Source organism: Miscanthus floridulus, chromosome 1 (assembly GCF_019320115.1).
Source record: "Miscanthus floridulus cultivar M001 chromosome 1, ASM1932011v1, whole genome shotgun sequence".
In the NCBI taxonomy this organism is placed as follows: domain Eukaryota; kingdom Viridiplantae; phylum Streptophyta; class Magnoliopsida; order Poales; family Poaceae; genus Miscanthus; species Miscanthus floridulus.
In genome coordinates this window covers 152,813,225-152,832,641 of record NC_089580.1, presented here as the reverse complement: position 1 = coordinate 152,832,641, position 19,417 = coordinate 152,813,225, and the positions used below count along the sequence as shown (strand labels likewise).

General features: G+C 44.2%; 1 protein-coding gene and 2 pseudogenes across 1 annotated transcript; 1 reads left to right on the top strand and 2 right to left on the bottom strand.

Annotated features, from left to right (window-relative positions):
- Positions 1-834: 834 nt before the first annotated feature.
- On the bottom strand, positions 835-2,591 carry LOC136465605 (disease resistance protein RGA2-like; annotated as a pseudogene).
- Positions 2,592-3,272: 681 nt separating this feature from the next.
- On the bottom strand, positions 3,273-6,321 carry LOC136498155 (uncharacterized). The gene is made up of 2 exons (XM_066494112.1): positions 6,145-6,321; positions 3,273-3,589 (listed from the first exon to the last, which is right to left on the bottom strand). Exons 1-2 carry the CDS (start codon positions 6,259-6,261, stop codon positions 3,455-3,457), a joined length of 252 nt encoding a protein of 83 aa, XP_066350209.1. The 5' UTR covers positions 6,262-6,321; the 3' UTR covers positions 3,273-3,454.
- Positions 6,322-9,037: 2,716 nt separating this feature from the next.
- On the top strand, positions 9,038-12,273 carry LOC136498146 (non-specific lipid transfer protein-like 1; annotated as a pseudogene).
- The last annotated feature ends 7,144 nt before the right edge of the window (positions 12,274-19,417 follow it).

Sequence of the window (19,417 nt, the reverse complement as noted above, 5' to 3'; positions counted from 1 at the left end):
GCCTTGGATGCCTGGGCTGCTATGGACCGAAGAACGCAGCGAGGATATCACTCTTCCGTGGTGAAGAACGGAGAGGTCTACAAGCAAACCACCAAAGGATAACCAACGTGCTTACGTGACGAAGAACCGGCTAGTTTTCAGGCAAACTACCAAAGAAACCGTCGAAGCTCTCACCCGGGAGGGACCCCGTCAGGGCAAGGACGTTGTCAGGTTGCCCTAGGCTGGCCGGCAAGCCTAGGGCGCCATCCTTGGTCGTTGGATCAAGGGATGAACAGCATGGGGGTTGGAGAAGAGGGCAAAAAGGTTGGAGTAGAGGTAGTAGATTGATTTGTTTGACGATTGGATAGATGGGAACTCAATCGGCCATGATCCTCTCATATATAGAGGGGGTAGTCTTATTCTAGTAGAAAACCTCTCCAAGCCTTATTTTCCAAGTTTTCTACGAGTTTGGAACAGTTCGGATCGGAATCCAAAAGGCTAGATCCGAATAGGATTTTCTGTCAGGTATGTCGGAAGTCCAGTCGGAAGTCCCGACTTGGGTCGGAAGTCCCGACTTGAGTCGGAACTCCCGACAGTTAGAACTTCCGACTTTTGTCGGAACTCCTGACATAGGGATAACCCCAGACACCCGAACAGATTTCTTCAGGCTTCCCGGAAGTTCCGACTTGGGTCGGAACTCCCGACAACGAGGCATCTTTCCGAGGGCATAACTTCTTCATCCGGACTCCGAATTAGACATTCCATATATGTTTCTTGACTGTCTCGACGAGAGGAACGCAATGGTGAAGTCCGTTTCACATTTTGACAACTTCACAAAATGAACATTTTTTGTTGTCAACACATGTCTACATCATGACCCCGTTCAGCAAGTGCTTTAGGATACGCGCCAAAAACGGACATGTTTCTCTCAGTTATTCTCCTAGTCCCGTTTAGCATGCAAAGCCAGAAACGTACGTCGAGATTCGTTCTCAAGGCTTCTCCAAGCACATTTGCTGTGACAAGTGACCATCCCAGTTGCAACTCCTTGGATAATTCGTCCACGATTCTTAACAATTGAGGATGTTCCATGGGGTTTGTGCTTCCGAATGCGAGTATCTTGAAGAGGTACCTGAACTCCTCATATGGCAGGGTATTGAGAAAAATTGGCTTGACAGTTGCAAATGTTTCGAAATTTCTAAGGTTGCTGATGATCACCACCTTGCTTCCTTTCTTCATATTTGTCACAGACGAATAAAATTTTACCCAGTCCTCCTCATCCACTACTGAATCAAACTCCACAACTACCAAGATCTTGCCCTTTGCTAGCCTTTCATGTTCTTCTTCTACTCTAAAAAGATCACCTTCATTCAAGTGTAAAATCAAAGAGAAGTGTGAAGTAACCCTCTTGTCATTGCATACATGAGCGACCAGAGTTCTTTTTCCTACCGAAAGATCGCCGATCACCGAAAGAACCGGCGGCGGTGAACCAGCTGAACTGTTCTGGTGCAACAAGAAGTTGAGGAGCCTTTGCTTTTCAGCATGACGCCCAAACATGAAATTGTCGATGTAAAGATGTGCATCGTATGGTCGACGCGACAAGCGTTCACAGCCACCCAACAGCACAACAAATTCTGTCATGTGAGCAACAGCAGTTTCTAATCTGTCCAGTGTACCATCCAACGACTGATCAAGGCTAACGGGCTTTTCCTTCCTTCCAAAGGTACTTTGAAAAGACAAGGCAGATGGGTTGCTAACCTCCTCCATCAAAGGATTAGGATTTCCACAGCTAAAGCTGTCTAGCAGGACGGGCGGAGCCAAGATGAGCACCTCGGGGGGGGGGGGGGGGGGGGGGCTGCTAGTCAATAGAGATTTAGAATAAATGTCGAAAATTAATGGTGAAATCACATTTTTTCTACGGTAAATACAAAGGAAAATCACTCTCACAGGGGTAAATACAAAGCAAAATCACTCTCACGGGGGCTACAGCCCCTAGCTCCCCCCCCCCCCTTGGATCCGCCAATGGCAGGTGGTAGCCTCGGTACATGGCGTGTGCGAGCACCTGCAGCTGTTCCACCATCCCTGAGTTGGTGATGTGCCGCCGTCCGCCTCCTCGACGACTGTCCGAACCCTCAGGAGCAGATGCTGCAGTCTCCCCATCTTTTGCTCCTCTGAGGCTGCGTTGTTGGAGTACTTGCTCCTCAGGAAGGAGATGAACTGGCTCACGACCTCACCAATCACTGCAGAAATGGCAGTCTCCATCTTGAGAGGAAAAAAAAATCACCTGCTGTGTAAGGAGCGGAAGGAGATAGGAGAGCAGGTAAGAAATAGCTTAGTTGGTATTGACTGATCAAATTGGGTCACCATACGTCTCGTCTCCATCTTGGAATGATCATTTTTTTCAAAGATTTTGACTTCACCGCACCAGAGGAGACGGGAGAGGACCTTCCCTTGGTCTCTAGACTCTAATTGTAATAATGCTCATTGTTCATTCACACTAAGGCACGCACGTTTTTTATGAAGGATGCCTGCCCTCAATGACTTTGTATGCGGTGGAAAACTTAGTGATTGATTCGGAATTTTTGACGATGCTTCCACTACTGTCTACTGCTGTTGAGAGCAATTGATGCAGGCTTTTAAAGGTGATCATTTTATGCTTAGGGTGTGTTTAGTTTCCAAAATTTTTTGCCTCCTACAGTAAAATAGTATGTTTGGACATATGTATAAAGTACTAAATGTAGAAAAAAAAACAAATTACACAGTTCTCGACAAAATCGTGAGACAAATCTTTTAATCATAATTAGTCCATAAAAAGCCTTAAGTGCTACAGTAACCCACATGTGCTAATGACTGATTAATTAGTATCATTAGATTCATCTCGCAGTTTCCTGATGGGTTCTGTAATTTGTTTTTTTATTAGTATCCAAAAACCTCTCCCGACATACTTCCGACACATCCAATGTGATACCCAAAAATTTTCACCTCCCCAACTAAACACACCCTTATATTCTTATGAACTAGCCCAAACATGAGACGAAACTAAATTTGGGCAAGTAAGGAACACAATTAGCAGATGAGAGTGTGTCCCTAACAAGTGACCTCTTGTGTCCTTTGGGGTGGGGGGAATTTTCCTTCTGCCCCTGATAGGAACAATTACAAGGTCATCACATATGTTGGGGGCCTTTCGCCCAAGCATGGCACTGCAGCTTGTCCGCGGTGGGAAACTGTTGGATGGGCAGTCAGTTGGCTGCTGGACCTGGGACGAGACCTCTTTTGCCTTCTCGCTAAAGTCTGGATGCCTTCAAAGACTGAGACATCTGGATTACCAATAACCACATCCACGGATTACCAATAACCACGTGCTGATTTACAGTAATGCAATAGTGCATTATGTTCTCGAGTTTATCAGATCTCAAGGCATTCTACACTTATCCATAAGGCAGGAACAGTAGCCCGACACCACCATGCTCTCAGTATCTCAGTAAATGTTGTTGTCGAACACCCAGGGCTCATGTTGGAACAGCTCGCGGCCGTTCATCTGCACCGCTCCCGAAGCGATATCAGCAGCTCGCTTCTGAGCTGCTTCAGCTTTCCTTGCAGCTTCCTCTGCATCCTGCAGGTCAGGAACACCAACAAAACATCAGATAAATGCCTCCTCTAACAGACGGTACAACATTTCCTCTGTCAGACAAAAAAAAGTTTTAAACACCAGAGATAAATCCTAGTATACATCAGAGCATCGACTAACTAAAAAGAATGCTTCAAAATCACTATGTAATTAATTATGCTGCTTGGAACAAACAAATTACATCAAAAGAGAACAAACGGACTTTCAGTAGCATCTGGTCTCAGTAAAGCATGGAATCTTCCCTAGCTCGCACCTGATACATGACAGAATAACAGCCACCAAGGGCATAGTGGAATACATCTGTAGAGTACAGTATCGACACGTGGGTGTGGAAAAAGTGAGCCAATGGAAGAAATAGACGCCTATAGATGGATAGAGACATTAAAAAGGATCTCCACAGTCCAGTGCAACCAAGTCAGCTCATTTGACTTTGCGCAATCACAAGGCAAGGTCAACCAACTAAGATTCCTAGGAGGTGGGCGACTAGTGGTGATACATGTTCAAGAAAGCTGCTGCCAGTCCAATCAAGACAAATTTGGAAGGCGCAAAAACAAAACAAATGCAAATTCTTCGCAGGGGTGGCATTGCCAAACAAAATCCTAACCATCAGACATCGTAAGAGGCAGTTGGTCTCTTGACCCACCCACTACGCAAGCTATGCTATGCCAGCCAGGAAACTGAAAGCATATCCTGCATTCATGCTACATTTTTGTTTATCCAAAGAGGTTCTCTGCAACTTGCTTACTTGGACTGGGATGCAAAAATGCAAAGTGTTAATTCTATCCTCCAATGGATAAAGTTTCCATAGTGGATGGTGGGAGACAAACAGCAATTTATCCCTAAAGGAAAAGGAAATATTTAAGGGCGGAGACCATTTATACATGCTAGAATCTGGGAAAGAGAAAAAACAGTGAAGTCTTCAAATTGAGGAGAGTTTCTCAAGGTAGACAACAGATCATTAACTAACACCAGCCTTCTCAAATGAATTACAGAAGACGATGACGATTTGAGTTCTCTTTGATTATATCACATCAGAAAGCTCATAAATTTAGATGCATTCTGCAAGACAAAGGTTTCCATGTGACACGATGAAAAACTGAGGAAAAAACAGGAAGAGGAATGTCTAGCAAGAATCAAGAAACAAAGACCTATAATGTCAATAAAACTTTGTCATATATGCACCCTACAAGTTTGCTTGACAGGTCCATATATGGAAGAGGGTGAATTGGAGATCATCACAAATCATATATGTAAAAAGATATTTGTTCACTGAATCACTCTAATAGAGACAATTTAACTCATATTTTGAGGGGTGCCTCAATACAATTTCATATCAGCATCATTGTTGAGAACCAATAGTACCAGTAAAAGTTTCTCTGTCTTATCAAGTAATAGTATTTCACTTCACTCTCATGCACTTGGAATAGCAGAATAAAAATAAGCATATCCAGCTTATCGTAATGCAACAATAACTGAACTCTTGATACACACCGCAGCACTCTCTGGATTTGATTGCTTTAGTAAAGCTACATAAGATTTGCAGAAACATCCCAGAGAAAAAGAAAAGAAAAACAAAGATGAAAGAGAACATGTTAATAGTGGCAACAAATAACACTGTGTCATGGAGGTTGTAATTTCCTAGATACTTGATAATCACGCAGAGAAATGTCACGGCTGAAGCAGTGAACTGCCAGATGACAACATAACCTCAGGGTATGACAGTAACAAAATTCTCCCTACACTTAGCATGGACATCAATAGCCAGAGCCAGAAAAGACGATAAGAACTGCGTACAGGAATATACAGGATTCACAAAATGTGTGCTTCAAGTATAAATAGAAATACAGTGCATGAATTTGGCAAGCCCATTTGGTACTTGAGCAATAAGAATGTGAATTGTGAAGATCAAGATACGGATGAAACAATAATACCTCCCCAGTCTTGGTAAGGTTACTGATAAAACAGTAACACTTCGTCACTTAAAGATGACCACACAGTTTAACATATAATCAAAACAAGACTAGATTAATTAAACAGAAACTGCAATTATTCAATCACTGAAAAAACAACCGGCTCAAACTAGATGATAGCAATTTAGATACTTGTGTTTATTTGTTACCCATATAGGCTTACCCGTTTCAATTAAGAGCTGCCCTTCCATCTATACGTGTATTCATATCTTTGTAAGAAATAAAAGTACAAATTATTCTTTGTATTCACAAAATTTCACGATTCTTTAGGCAACCCAAATGGCTAATGAAATGGAATGATTTCTCGTGCTCCTATAATGATGAACTGTCAGTTAATATCTAAGTAAATTCCCTGGCGTCGAAAAAGGTGTCGCATCTTTGCCACGGGAATGAAGCTTAATTCAGCGAATCAAAATCACCTCTACATGTTAAGCTTAGTAAACGGGGAATCCCTAGAGATCGCAAACCTAATTCAGCTACTGTCAACGGACAGGAAACTAGATCGAACCCTAAATTGATGGTAAAAGAAGTAGGCGAAGTTTTAATGGGGGAAAGGGAGGAAGGAAGGACCTTGCGCTGCTTCCAGGAGAGAAACTGCGCTGCGGAGATGGGCTGCGCCCTTGCCGTGGTCGCGGGCTCGCCGGCGGCGGGCGGCGGCGGGGGAGTACCCTCGGCTTCCGCTCCCATCGCGAGAACGTGCGAATCTCTGGGGGAAGAAGTTGTGACGACTGGAATACGGAGAAAGGAAACTGCCTACGGAACGGATCGGGCGCGATAGATCAAATCAAACCGGGAACCCGTTCTAATCCAAAAAAATCCGGAACCCGTTCTGTTGAGTTGTTCTCTCCTAGGAAATGGTAAAAGGCAACGCCGCAACGGGTTTGGTTTGCCACGTGTATGGCTTCACATAATTTTGATTGGTGCCATCGAATTTTGGCAATTGGCATACACTTGCTTATTTGATCCCACAATTCCACATTCACACATGGCATCCATGGCCAAGCCCAAAGCTAGGTAGGAGTATGTTTTAAATAGCAAGTTATAGCATTTAGTGAGGAGCTCTGCTCGATCAGCTATATCCTACTGTTTAATACGATACTTTGCATAAACAAAGTCATAAACTGAAAGATAAAACAAAAATATGAATTTGTTGTTAGTTAAGGACTGACAACTTGATTAGGAGGCCGTAAACATGGTTGTTAAAAAGCATCAACGCACACGCTATGTCTCTCGCTTGGTCACGGTGAGTGCGAACGGTTGCAAGATGATGTGATTCGGCGGATGGATGCACATAGATTGTGTTTGACGTGTTAGAAATTACCATATATGATACGCCGACGATAGCAACAACAAAATGTAGGATACTAGTAGGCTCCTGGTATGTATGGATGCTGCTCGTAACAACGGGACGACTGAGAGATCACTACTCATGATGGTTGCCCCGGTGTCAGGTTGTGCGCCTAAATGCATACCAAAGTGGCGACTGGTGTAAAGGAATCGCTAGACGACAACACATGTGACGAGTATGCAAGGATGTGGTCATCCATTGGAAAGTAAAAGAAAACAGAAAGGAGAGGAAATCAGGGTGAGGGAGAAAAAAAAGCCTACGCATCATCGACTATAAGAGGTTCTTGTCGTACCGAGTAGACGAGTATCTTTTAACACTTTTTAGTTATAGATAGGTAGAGCGTACGACTGCAGCTGTACTGTAAAGTTGTTTCGTTACAGGCCATAGCCTGCCACGCCCCATGTGTGGTGGCGCCGTGGATTGGTGTCTAAAACCACCATCACACTTTGTGGCGAGTTTCTACTCTATCTTTTCTTTGGTCGCCTCAACACCTTTCATCTTGTGGCGTGCCGCTAACACTTCTTAGTTATAGGTAGATAGATAGAGTGTTCGCTCGGCTCAACGGCAATGGCTAAAGTACTATAAAGTTGTTTCGTTACAGGCCATAGCCTACCATGCCCCATGTGCGGCGGCGGCGCGGATTGGCGTCCAAAACCACCACCATACTTTGTGGCGGGTTTCTACTCTATCTTTTTTATGTCCGTCTCAACTTCTTCAACAACCGAACAACAGTTTTCATCTTGTGGCATGTCGCTGGTTGTGGCATGGCAATTAGCGGTGTGCAACCAAACAACCCCTATAGCTGCAGCCGAACAGCCCAAGAGAGATTGTAGGCAGAGACAGTGAAGAGATAAAACCTGATAAATAATAATGGGAACAAATTAACACGGCCAAACAAACCACAAAACCACCCATGATTCGAGTTCATGCCAACAGGGGCCTGTTTCGGCTAGTATTAAAGTCGGCTGATAAGCCGGTTGAAGCTGTTTTGTTATGAGAGAAAAATACTATAAATTCTAGCTAATAAGCCGACTGATAAGTTCAAGCCAACATGCCGCATGCTTATCGGGACGCCGACGCCACTGTGTCCCGTCCGATCGGTAAGGAGATCGGTCGGTCGGCAGTCGGGGGCAAGCGTCAGTCAATGTCATTGTTGTTTGCCTTGGGCGGGGGCGCTCAGCTTTTGGGTGAGCATGGCGCGCTGAATGCATGATGGCCGCTCCGTGTCTGTCTGTCTCCGTGACTGGAAAAAGGGACGGGGCGCGGCGGCGCGGTGCGGCAAAAGACGTGGACGACGAGTTGATGAATGAGTCTGCTTGGTCCCCGAGAAAGCGACGATCCGCCGATCGCCAGAGCTCCGGCGCAACCAACAAACCCCCTCGAAATGAAATCGGCCGGAGTTGCAATCAGAAAGAGAAAGGGTGAAGAAGGCTCAGCTCGGATCAGCCTGTTCGTTTGGCTATAGCTTGTCGTAAACGATCGTAAATTTTCAGCCGGAACAGTATTTTTCTCTCACACAAACCGGCCAGCAATACTTCTTCACGAACCAGCAACGATACGAACCAACCAACCCCCATATCCCGTGCGCTGTCGACCGTTGGCCTCTCTGCATCCGGCTTCCATTAAGGCATCCGCCGTGCCGCGTGCTCTGACCATTCCACTCCCCGTGTCCCACCAACCAGTCAATTCACTGGTACTTTTTATATCACTCACGTTATAACGATGTTAAATATGTAAGGCTGTCCGCACCGCGCAGCGGTAAAGGCGACGGTACGCCAGCGACAGCGTACCGGACGTCCGCACCGCGCGCCTGTAAATGGCCCGGGAACGTACCGGCTGCACAGAAAAACGCCACAGAGCCCAAACGCGAGGGAGGAAACGATAAACACTGTAGTAATACTGTAGCACGGAGAGAGAAAAAGTTTGTGAGAGAGAAAGAGAAAGAGAGGGTGGAATAAAATATGGAATAGTGGGTATAGAGTATGAGATAGAGATAACATATGTGCGGAAGAAATAGGTATAGAGTAGAGAATCTCGATGACTAGGATAAAATATTTCTTTTCAGAGATGAAAATAGAGATGACGAGTGCGGATAGCCTAAATAATCCACCGGCGTGCTGCCCGCCCACCCCGCTCCACTCCGCTCCTCCCACTCGAACGGTCGAGCCATCATGGCCCTCGCCTCCCGCGCCGCCGCCGTGGCGTGCGTCCTCCTGGCGCTCACCGCCTCCGCCGCGGGGGCGGGATCCTACTCCCCTGCCCCGGCGCCCGCGGTGGACTGCGTCTCCCAGGCCGCCACCCTCCTCGACTGCCTCGACTACGTCCAGCAGGGGAGCGCCGTACGGCCGGCCAGTCCGCTGCCTGCTGTGGCGAGGTCAAGACCGCCGTGGCCAGCCCCGTCATCGTGGGCTGCCTCTGCTCCCTCGCCGGCTCCAAGAACCCGGGCCTTCCCATCGACATCAATCGCGTGCTGGCGCTCCCCGGGGCCTGCGGCGCGTCCAACGCCGCCTTCAGCAAGTGCAACAGTGAGCACCGCCCCAGCCTTTCCTCCTCCCTGCGTCTCCTAGTGCTTGTTTCTTCTTCCTTAAATTTCGTAATGTCTCATCATGTGTACAAGAAACTTAGTACTATGCCATCTCCTCCAAAGTTTCTCCTGCCCCCCCCGAGAATCCATGCCTAAATTATGGATCTCTTTTCTTGGGATTTTACAGTTCCTTTGATTTTTCTTAAGAATTTTATAGCAGTGTAGATAAAGGTACTTTTTTTAAAATTAAGTTGGTTTGGTTATCCTCTGTTACTCTAAGCAATTTTGATATGATCTAACAGTCTCATTCTTTGCTTTTGCTTTGCTTGCAGTTTCCGCGCTTTCCCCAACCGCCGAAGGTAACTCTACTCCACTCTCTAGATCTCCTCTATCTATCTGTTTCAGTTTTTTTTTTACGTCCGTCTAATCTCTGTGTAAGGACTAAGGACATGCGCCTTTATTATACCGTGGATGAAGGGTAGGGTTGTAGCAACAATTGGAACATACTGATCATGCTCTATGAATTTCGTTGTGTTAGGCTTGTTTAGATCTTCAAGTATGAACAATTGAACAGAACAGACATATTATGTCAGTACTGTATAACTTCAACTGGAAAAATAGGATCTGAATTTTTAGATGTCTTTTTTTCAAGAATAAAGATTCTTTTTAATCGAGGGGAAAAAAATTAGCTGTCACAGAGTACAGTACAGACATATCAAATGCCAACAAAAATGAGTTGTCTTTCTGCTAGAAGAAGCTGAGCTGTGACATGCTGAGGCCGCGTTTAGTTCGCTGCCGATTCGGCACCGGCTGAAATCAGTGACACTGTAGCAACACTGTAGCGTTTTGTTTGTATTGGGTAATAATTGTCCAATCGTTGACTAATTAGGTTCAAAACGTTCATCTCGCAAAGTACAACCAAACTGTGTAATTAGTTTTTGATTTCGTCAACATTTAGTACTCCATGCATGTACCGTAAGTTTGATGTGACGGGGAATCTTCTTTTTGTATAGTGCCAAATTCTGGAATTTGGGGCAACTAAACATGGCCTGAAAACATCTTCACATGCATGAGTAGTGTTCCGTTCCTTTGGCATAAATATGGGTCCGCAACAGTGTTCTTTGCCCGCAACCAATTCTCACCATTTTTTTTTTCATTTATAGCCTTTGTATCTTTGCGAGTGATTGGATCGCACGTGCATACGAGGGAAAAAAAACTTTTATGCCTCAACTCACTGTACTGGGGTAAAACTGTCTGTTAGCGAATGGTTCAGTTCTTTAACCATCGCCTGATTCAGTTGAGCTGTTGAAAGCAATCCGTAAGCTAGTACATTGTTAGACCGAATGTGTGTGAGTTGACTCTGCAGCTCATCTCAATCTCGTATGAGACAGACAGTTTTATTACTTCAGCAGAGTAGTGGCTCATGGCATTGGTAGTAGTATATTCTTAGGTTAGCATTCCAACCTGGAACATTTCATTGTTTGTCCTTAATCTAGCACTGGGTCGTTGATGGCCGTGCAAAAGAACCATTACTTAATTCCTGGAGATCTGCACAGTTGTCACGGGCACAGTCTGACTGGCAAGTCACGGGAGTACTCGGCCTTCAATCAATCAAAGTAGACGCAGCCAGCATTTCTCTTTAATGCCTGTGGAATATGTTGACTAGATCTGTGGCCAAACTGGAGTGAAGAACCGTCCTGAAGCGAAGGCAAGTGGCAACCACGGGACTGAATGGCCCATCCTGCAATGGCTTAGGCCCCGTTTAGTTCCATCCAAAAGCCAAAAATTTTTGCATAGTAACCGTCACATCGAATCTTGCGGCACATGCATGGAGTACTAAATGTAGACGAAAAAAAAACTAATTACACAGTTAGTCGAGAAATCGTGAGACGAATTTTGGTTCAGTTGCAATGTCTGGTGCTTGCTCCCTCCAGTAGTTTCTTCCTTGTCTCTGTGTGAACACATGTTGTGTGAACACTTGTTTGCGAGCCTAGGAAACTGACAACCCTCATGGTTTCCCACCATATTCCTTCAGCTCTGAAGCAGGGACAAACAAGATAGCAGTGGTGTTCAGTAAGGGCCTGTTTAGTTGCTCGCCCGGATCGGCGCTTCCAAAATTTTGTTTACTGTAGCGTTTTGTTTTTATTTGGTAATAATTGTTCAATCGTTGACTAATTAGGCTCAAAACGTTCGTCTTGCAAAGTACAACTAAACTGTGCAATTAGTTTTTGATTTCGTCAATATTTAATACTCCATGCATGTACCATAAGTTTGATGTGACGGGGAATCTTATTTTTGCATAGTGCCAAATTCTGGAATTTGGGGGCAACTAAACATGGCCTAAGCTTCTATGGTAAGGAACGCGATGTGTAGCCTTGTGTGAAACTACGGGTAAAAAATGGTTGCAGGATGTCTAATTTGAAACTGCTATTGTCCCTAGGTTATCTGACGAGAAATATATGTATGGATTGAACTGTAAAACTGTTGGTTCTGACCACCAGTTGTTGTTTCCCATTGCAGCACCTGCACCATCCACAGCCGGGGGATCATCGAGTGGCGCGGCGGCCAGTTCTCCAATGACGGCGACCGCTCTGGTGGCTGCCGTGGCAGGCTCCGCTGCTCGCCTACTGCTACCTCTTCTGAGGATCTCTACTGCCTCGCATCGCATGCTATGCCGTCCATGCTGTGGCTGAGTGACTATGTATGACGATTAATTTACCTTGTGGAGCTGCGCGTTAGTTCAGTTACCCTGTTCTTGAGATAATGTTGTTGATTGTGGTGGTGGTGTTCGGTGTTCTATATTTAGCTGATTCCCCGTGCTTGAATTGATCCGGTTATCGGTTTTGAGTCTTGCCAAAACCATGGGTTGTACGATTCGCCGCCTGCCAATAGCATCTGGCGTGTTTGCGTTCGCGCTTTTGCCCTGGCCGGCGCGGCCGTACATGCTTTGTGGTCACGCTGAGCGGCGAAATCGGCTGAAACTTTATTATTGGGCCATACGCTAGTACAAAGCAAAAGGACCATGCGCTTGTTAGGCTAAAATTAGTGGACGGCCCGACGCGGCAGTGTTTGTGCGAGGAGCAACCAACCAAAAACGGAAAAAATTAAAAGGCAAGCGGAACGTTTTGCGCTGAAGCTGTGCACTCGCGGCTCGGCAGCACATCTGCACATGCATAGCAAGGCCAGTAGCCCAGTACCGTCATGTGGGCCGTTGCATGGTTCGGCCCATGAAATGAATAGCCAGGAAAGCGTCTCTATAGCAGCATCAAGTGATTCTCAAAAAAAAAAAAAAAGGAATTCTCAAAAAGTTCTAAAAAAAAGGAAAAAGTCTATATTACATCCCTTAACTTTTGTGAAAGTCTAATTTTTCTCCCTGAACTCTAAAACCAGATAAACTACCTCCCTGAACTTTTAAAACCGTTCGTTTTACCTCCCTGATCGGTTATAAGTGGTTTTCAAAGACGGTTTTGTCTTTTTATTTTTTATTTGTTTTGGCTAAATCATTGAAAAATCATAGAAAAATTATAAAATGGAAAATCTAATTTTGTTGGACTCCACATAAGTAGATCTACACAGTGAACATATAATATAGTGTGTTTTAGTATATTTTTTTTGTTTGAGCTTTAGATCTGTGTTTTTCTATAATTAATTCACAGCTGCAGTTTCAATGGTCCAATTGTTGTGAAATTTGACCGTTTCTTTCATCAAGTTTGACCGTTTCTTTCATTTATTTTTCTTTTTAATTTTCTTTTCTCTTTGCAATTTTATACTTTTGTTTTTCCTACGTTGTGACGATTAAAAGAATAGTATTCCCTAACCTAATTGTTTCATAGTGTTATCTACCAACCTATAGTACATTGGTGCTATGTATTTATCCTTTGTATTGAGTTAGAATGTTCGAATCGGTTTTCATTAGTTGGTGTTCCCGATTTAGATTATGGGTCTTCGACCGTTTTATCGACGTGTAGGGCTGGACGAAAAGCTAGCAGCTCGTTCGACTCGGCTCGTTAGTGGCTCGGCTCTCAACGAGCTGCCAGCTTGTGAGCTTAACGAGCCAATGCTGTTTACCTTAAACTTATATTAGTTTTGTATGGTTTGATGTCTTGCACTTTACAATTGATTGACGACTAGATCTTACGGATGAAAATGGGTCAGATACGGACGGATATCACTGATATTACATTTGTTTTCGTATTTCTGTCCGGGTTCGGATTCGAATACAGATAGTGTCAACCATACCGGATAGGATACAACTGGATATCGACATCATAAATATGCGATCTGAGTATTCGGATACGGATACGGTATCGGATGTTGAATATCCGAACTCGGATATGGACAGATCTGAACCCCTTTAAATGGATTCGGTCTCGAATACGTTCGGAAAATATCCGTACCGTTTTCCACCGTTTCACCCCTGCTAGATCTAGATCATATAACCTTGGGATTACTATGACTATCACTTTGTTTTAAATGGATTATGGATTCATTATGTATGGTATTGTATTGAGTATGAAACATGAATGTATGATGTAGTACTATGATATGTTGTTATACTTGTATATAAGTCAACATATATTAATTTATTTGTTTGATTTATGGGCTTATGGATATGTTGCTTTTGTATTATTACTATTCTCAAGCTTCAAATAAATACATATATTATATTCTGTGCATTTTGTATGTCTTGGCTCGCAAGCCAAACAAGCCGAGCCGAGCTAGGTCGTTATCAGCCCTATCGATGTGTTCCCGATTGTTGCGTTTTCAATTTTCGTTCGTTTTCTCGAACCGACTTTCTTAATTATGTTTCTGAATAAAAATATAAACTCAAAAGTGGTTAGAGGTTTTCTATGACTGCTTTCATCCCTACTCATTGAATCGGAACCCATCTATAAAGATATTATATTTCTATATTTAAAGAAATATCTATGATATATATATGAACTGATTCGAGAATTCAATTAGTATTCCTATTGCATTTGAGATATTTTTCATAAACACATGCGTGTCGCACGGGCATATTTGCTAGTATATTATATTTTGTGCATTTTGTATGTTTTGGCTCGCAAGAAGCCGAGCCAGCCCTGTGTCCCGATTGTTGCGTTTTCAATTTTAGTTCGTTTTCTCGACCGACTTTCTTAATTCTGTTTCTGAATAAAAATATAAATTCAAAAGTGGTTAGAGGTTCTCTAGGACTGTTTTCATCCCTACTTTTCCAGCGTAATGACGGGTGGCTAGCAGAGGCCCACCCAGGCTCCCACCTTGGTCTTGTGCGTGCTGCAAATGGGTCGGGCGTCTTGCTCCGCCGAAACCCAAGCTTATGTGGGGTACAACTGCATGGGATATACTTCCTCCGTTCTAAAGTATTTTTTAAACAAATGTTATTATCTTCTTCTTTTTCTTGAGGATATCTCTTGGATTTTAGCACATGTCGCTATTAGTTTCTAGATTAGAGGACGACTGTTTCATATTTTTTTGTAAGTGCAATGCTATTTTTTCAGATAAATCTTTAAATGTTATTCAGCCTGTTCGTTTGGCCGTGACTTGTCATAAACGATCGTAAATTTTCAGCCGGAACAGTATTTTTCTTTCACACAAATCAGCCAACAGTACTTTTTCATGAACCAGCAACGATACGAACCAGCCAACCGAACAGTCTGATTTATTGTAAGATGGAGGGAGTTCCGTGCAAACAAAAGTATCGTCACCCTCACCAATAGTGACAGCTTGCTTGATCTTTTTACTAAAATATCACGATTGGTAGTAAATCCTATGACAGTTCGAATAATAGAAGAATGAGCTTGCTAGCGTCCGGATGTCCGGACGGATGGGGTGTCCGGACGTCCGTGCCTACAACCATTTCCCACGACGTTTCTGTTCGTGTTTCGCGTGCACACGGGGCCCGCACCTCTCCCCGAACGTCACCAGCATCGAGAAGAGGGAGAGGGTGGCGGATGCCGGCCGACGACGGGAGGAGGAGATACCGAGGCGAGGCAACAGAAAGTGAGAATGGAAGATACAACACCCAATCTACTTTTGAGACATCCAGATGCAACATACGTCAGAAGGTAGATGAAACACTTAAAATATGTATCTAAAACAGTTGCAAAAATATATGAAAAACACTTGAAAAACATTGTAAAACATGCACAACATCCAGGTAAAACACTTATAAGGGCAGGTAATTGCTACACGTCAATTGTCTCGTACGTCGTCTCATGCAGTGCCACATAGTATTTTTACTGATGTGGAGGAAAGAGAGAGGGGAGAGAGAAAAAGGTCATTGTTTCACGAAACAACCACCTCATGAGCTAACTATGAGACAATTATTCTACTATTGTATGAGTTGTTGTTGCCATGCAACTCACAACTTTACTTTTATTCTATACAAGGTAGCGTGCTCGTGCGTTGCTACGGGATAGCTAACATTTTGCAATAAAAATACATGGATCGCACGATAAGATAATAATACTGTAAAAATAAAATACCAACGTTAAAGTGATATTTAATCCAAAAAGCAAAAGTTTATGAATTTAACACAGTCACGGAGTGCGCGGCGTCGCAGGCTCACAAACTCTACTTTATAGACCTTTCCATGATGCGGCTAAGATAATGTTTTATATTGATAGGAAGAAATCTTCGATATCCATTTCTTTCGTGCTCACAAACTAATGACCCTGGTGCAACAAAGAGAAATACAAAGGAGCTATCCTCCTGAATGCGCGGAACCAACGCCACTACGATCGTGCCATCCCACGACCACTGGTATGGTGTTGTTTAACACTATTGTTCATTATTATCGCTAACTTGCTTCGTTGGTTTTATTCAAGTAATTTATGTTTGTAATTATGCAGGTGCTAATTCGGTTGATCCCACATTGGCACATGAGAAAAGTGGGGAAAGTCGACAAAACTCATGGTTTTGAGATCATACACGTGTAATAGTTATGAATGGTTACAAAATGAAATATTATGAACAAAACACTCAAAGTGTCATTTTTATAATAATAATATAACACATGTTCAATTTTTATTATGCCATCACACAAGTGTATATACAACATCTCCGTGTAGAGTATGATAAACCATTTAAAAATACCTAGCAACAACAACAAATATGGTATTAGTGAGATATTATTTGTACAATATAAATTAAATGGAAAAAAGCATTGTATGCGATAGTAATGTTCTGTTACCTCGCCTATGGCGTTAGAACCTCCTTAAATACAATATTCTTCGTGAAAGTTCCATCCGCTATTGGGGTCTTCTTATCCTTATCTTTTTTATTTGATGCATTCTTATTTTTCCCCTCGGCATTCTTTTTAGCATTTTTCTTCTCTATCTTTTTGGCCTCCTCCTCTTGTGCCTCCACTATCAGGCGGAAGGGCAAGGATCTTAATATTGGTTCTTGACGTGGCTCTAGACATCGTAACATACAACTGACCGTGAGAGAACACGGGTGCGGGTAAGTGCACACCCACGTTCGGGATAGTTTGGCCCTATGACTTGTTGACTGTCATGGCAAAGCTCAGCCTGATAGGAAACTACTTCATCTTAAACTAGAACGGAAACATCTCGTCATTAGACGAGCATAGCGGTATTCGAGGAAGGAATACCTGCTTCCCAGCATGCTACCCCACCACGATTTCCGCGTCGATTGTATTTCTTTAGAACCCCGCACCACCAGCCTTGTACCGTTGCATAGCTGAAAGGTCCTTGTTTGATTTTGGTAATTGAGTGACAACCTAGGTGGACTAATTGTGTTTATGTGAGATACACAGGTGATTAGTCCACAGGTAAATGTGTGTGAGCAACATATGCCATGAAGGTGAAAATGGTTTGGAGATGTTGCAAAGCTCACACATGTGATGATGAAGGAGCTTAAATGCACATGAGACATGATATTGAGTCATGTGATCAAGGTGGAGAAGATCAAGACAAGACTTAGCTTGATAGACCGTTTTGCAAGCGTGAAGGGCAAGTCGAGGGCTTTTGGAGTGATGGACCGCGTGGCGGTGAAGCTTGAGCAAGACTTGGCGCCGATGGACGATATCAACGGTGAAGAGCAAGTAAAGTCAAGATCGATGAACCAATATGATTATGTGATGATATGAAGTGGATCATATCATTGTTGATCATGTTGGTGCATGTGTTGCATCAACGTTGGAGGAGATGGAATGGAATGCGCAAAGCAAAGGTATAACCTAGGGCATTTTATTTCACCGGTCATAGGTGTGTAGAGAAGTTTATGACCGGGTTTAGGATAGATGGCCGTACTATCAAGAGGAGCAAACTTGTTTGCATATCGGTCATCTAGTGCCACTCGAGTGATCTAACTTTGCATCGTCGCTAGGATCGAGTGGCGTGGCTAACATCCGTTGGGAAATGATTGTGAAAAGCTAACACACATACACATGGTGGTGTTGGCACATTTACAAAGCAGATGGAGTTGGAGTTGATGTCAATCAACTTGGTGAAGAAACTCCACCAGCGGACCGCCCATAGAGTGCGAACAGTCCGACGATACCACCGGCGCCCTACACAGAAAAGAGGGTCTCACAGAGTGCACCGAACCCTGGCACTGGAAGTGACCGGACGCTGGCAGGGCGTGTCTGGTCAGGCTGATGTATGGTGATGCAGGAGCTAGAGTATGACCGGACGCAGGGCTGCGTCCGATCACATGCGACCGGATGCATCCGGTCAAGGTCGGTACCTTACTGTAAACGACCGGACGCTAAGGGTCCAGCGTCCGGTCAGTTGAAGCTGCTGCGTTCAGTCAGAAGATGATCGTTGAGATCGAAAGAATGCCGTTGAATGTAGGTGACACGTGGCTGTCATCAGGTGATCGGACGCTGAGGTCCAGCGTCCGGTCAACACGACCGGAGCGTCCGGTCGACCCGACAGTTGCCCAGTGAAGGGGTAACGGCTAGTTTAGCCCTTGGGGCTATAAATAGAAGTGTCCTTTGGTCATGACTGGTGTTGAGCACCTTGGGGGACTTTGTGTCCATGCTTGAGAGTGCTTAGGAGCCCTCCATCTCACACATACTTGATAGTGATCATCCGATTGTATGAGTGAGCGATTCTAGTGCGATTGCATCATGAGGTTGCATCGAGTGGCACTAGGTGATCGAGTTGCAAGCCGGTGGTGCTTATTACTCTTGGAGGTTGCCACCTCCTAGACGGCTTGGTGGTGGTCTCCATCGAAGCCCACAAGAAGCTTGTGCGGTGCTCCGGAGAAGTGCTTTGTGAAGGGCATTGTGCTCGCCCCGTGGGAGCCGCGAAGAGCAACTTTAGTAAAGCGTGTCATTGAGCTACCCTCACTTTCGAGGTAGGTTCTTATGGCGCCCGATGTGCGGGCTTGGAGGGTGATGCTAATTAGTCACCGAACCACTAAGTTAGCGGTCGACACAACGGGGACTAGCGTGTTGGCAAACACGTGAACCTCGGGAGAAAAATCATCGTGTCAACCTTGTTCTTCCCATTGGTTTGCATCCCCGTTACACAAGCTTGCATTTACTTTCATATACATTAAGCTTGTGTTGTTGCTTTTGTAATTAGTTAGCTTGTGTAGCTTGCTAGTTACCTTCATGCTTGTGTAGCATAGAAGTAGCTCCCTTGTGTGGCTAATTTGGTTTGTGTAACCTTGTTAGTCACATTACTTAGTTTGTGTAGCTAAGTAATTGCGCTCTCTAATTTGGCATTGGTTGCCTTGTTATTGAGCATTGCTAGTGAGCTTAGTTGGCTTTGTGCTTTTGCTTACTAGCATGTGTAGGAGCTCCCTTGTGCTTAAAGTACTAGTGGTATAGGTTTATGTGACCTTGCTTCTAGAATTGGTTAGGAGAGCTCTAGCTAGCCCGGCACCTTTGTTGCTTGATTAGTATCTTTGCAAGGTGCTAGTGAACATAGATAGAGGGGTGTAGTCTTGGCTAGACCAATAGTTTTAATTCTACACTTGTTTCGGTTAGCCAACGT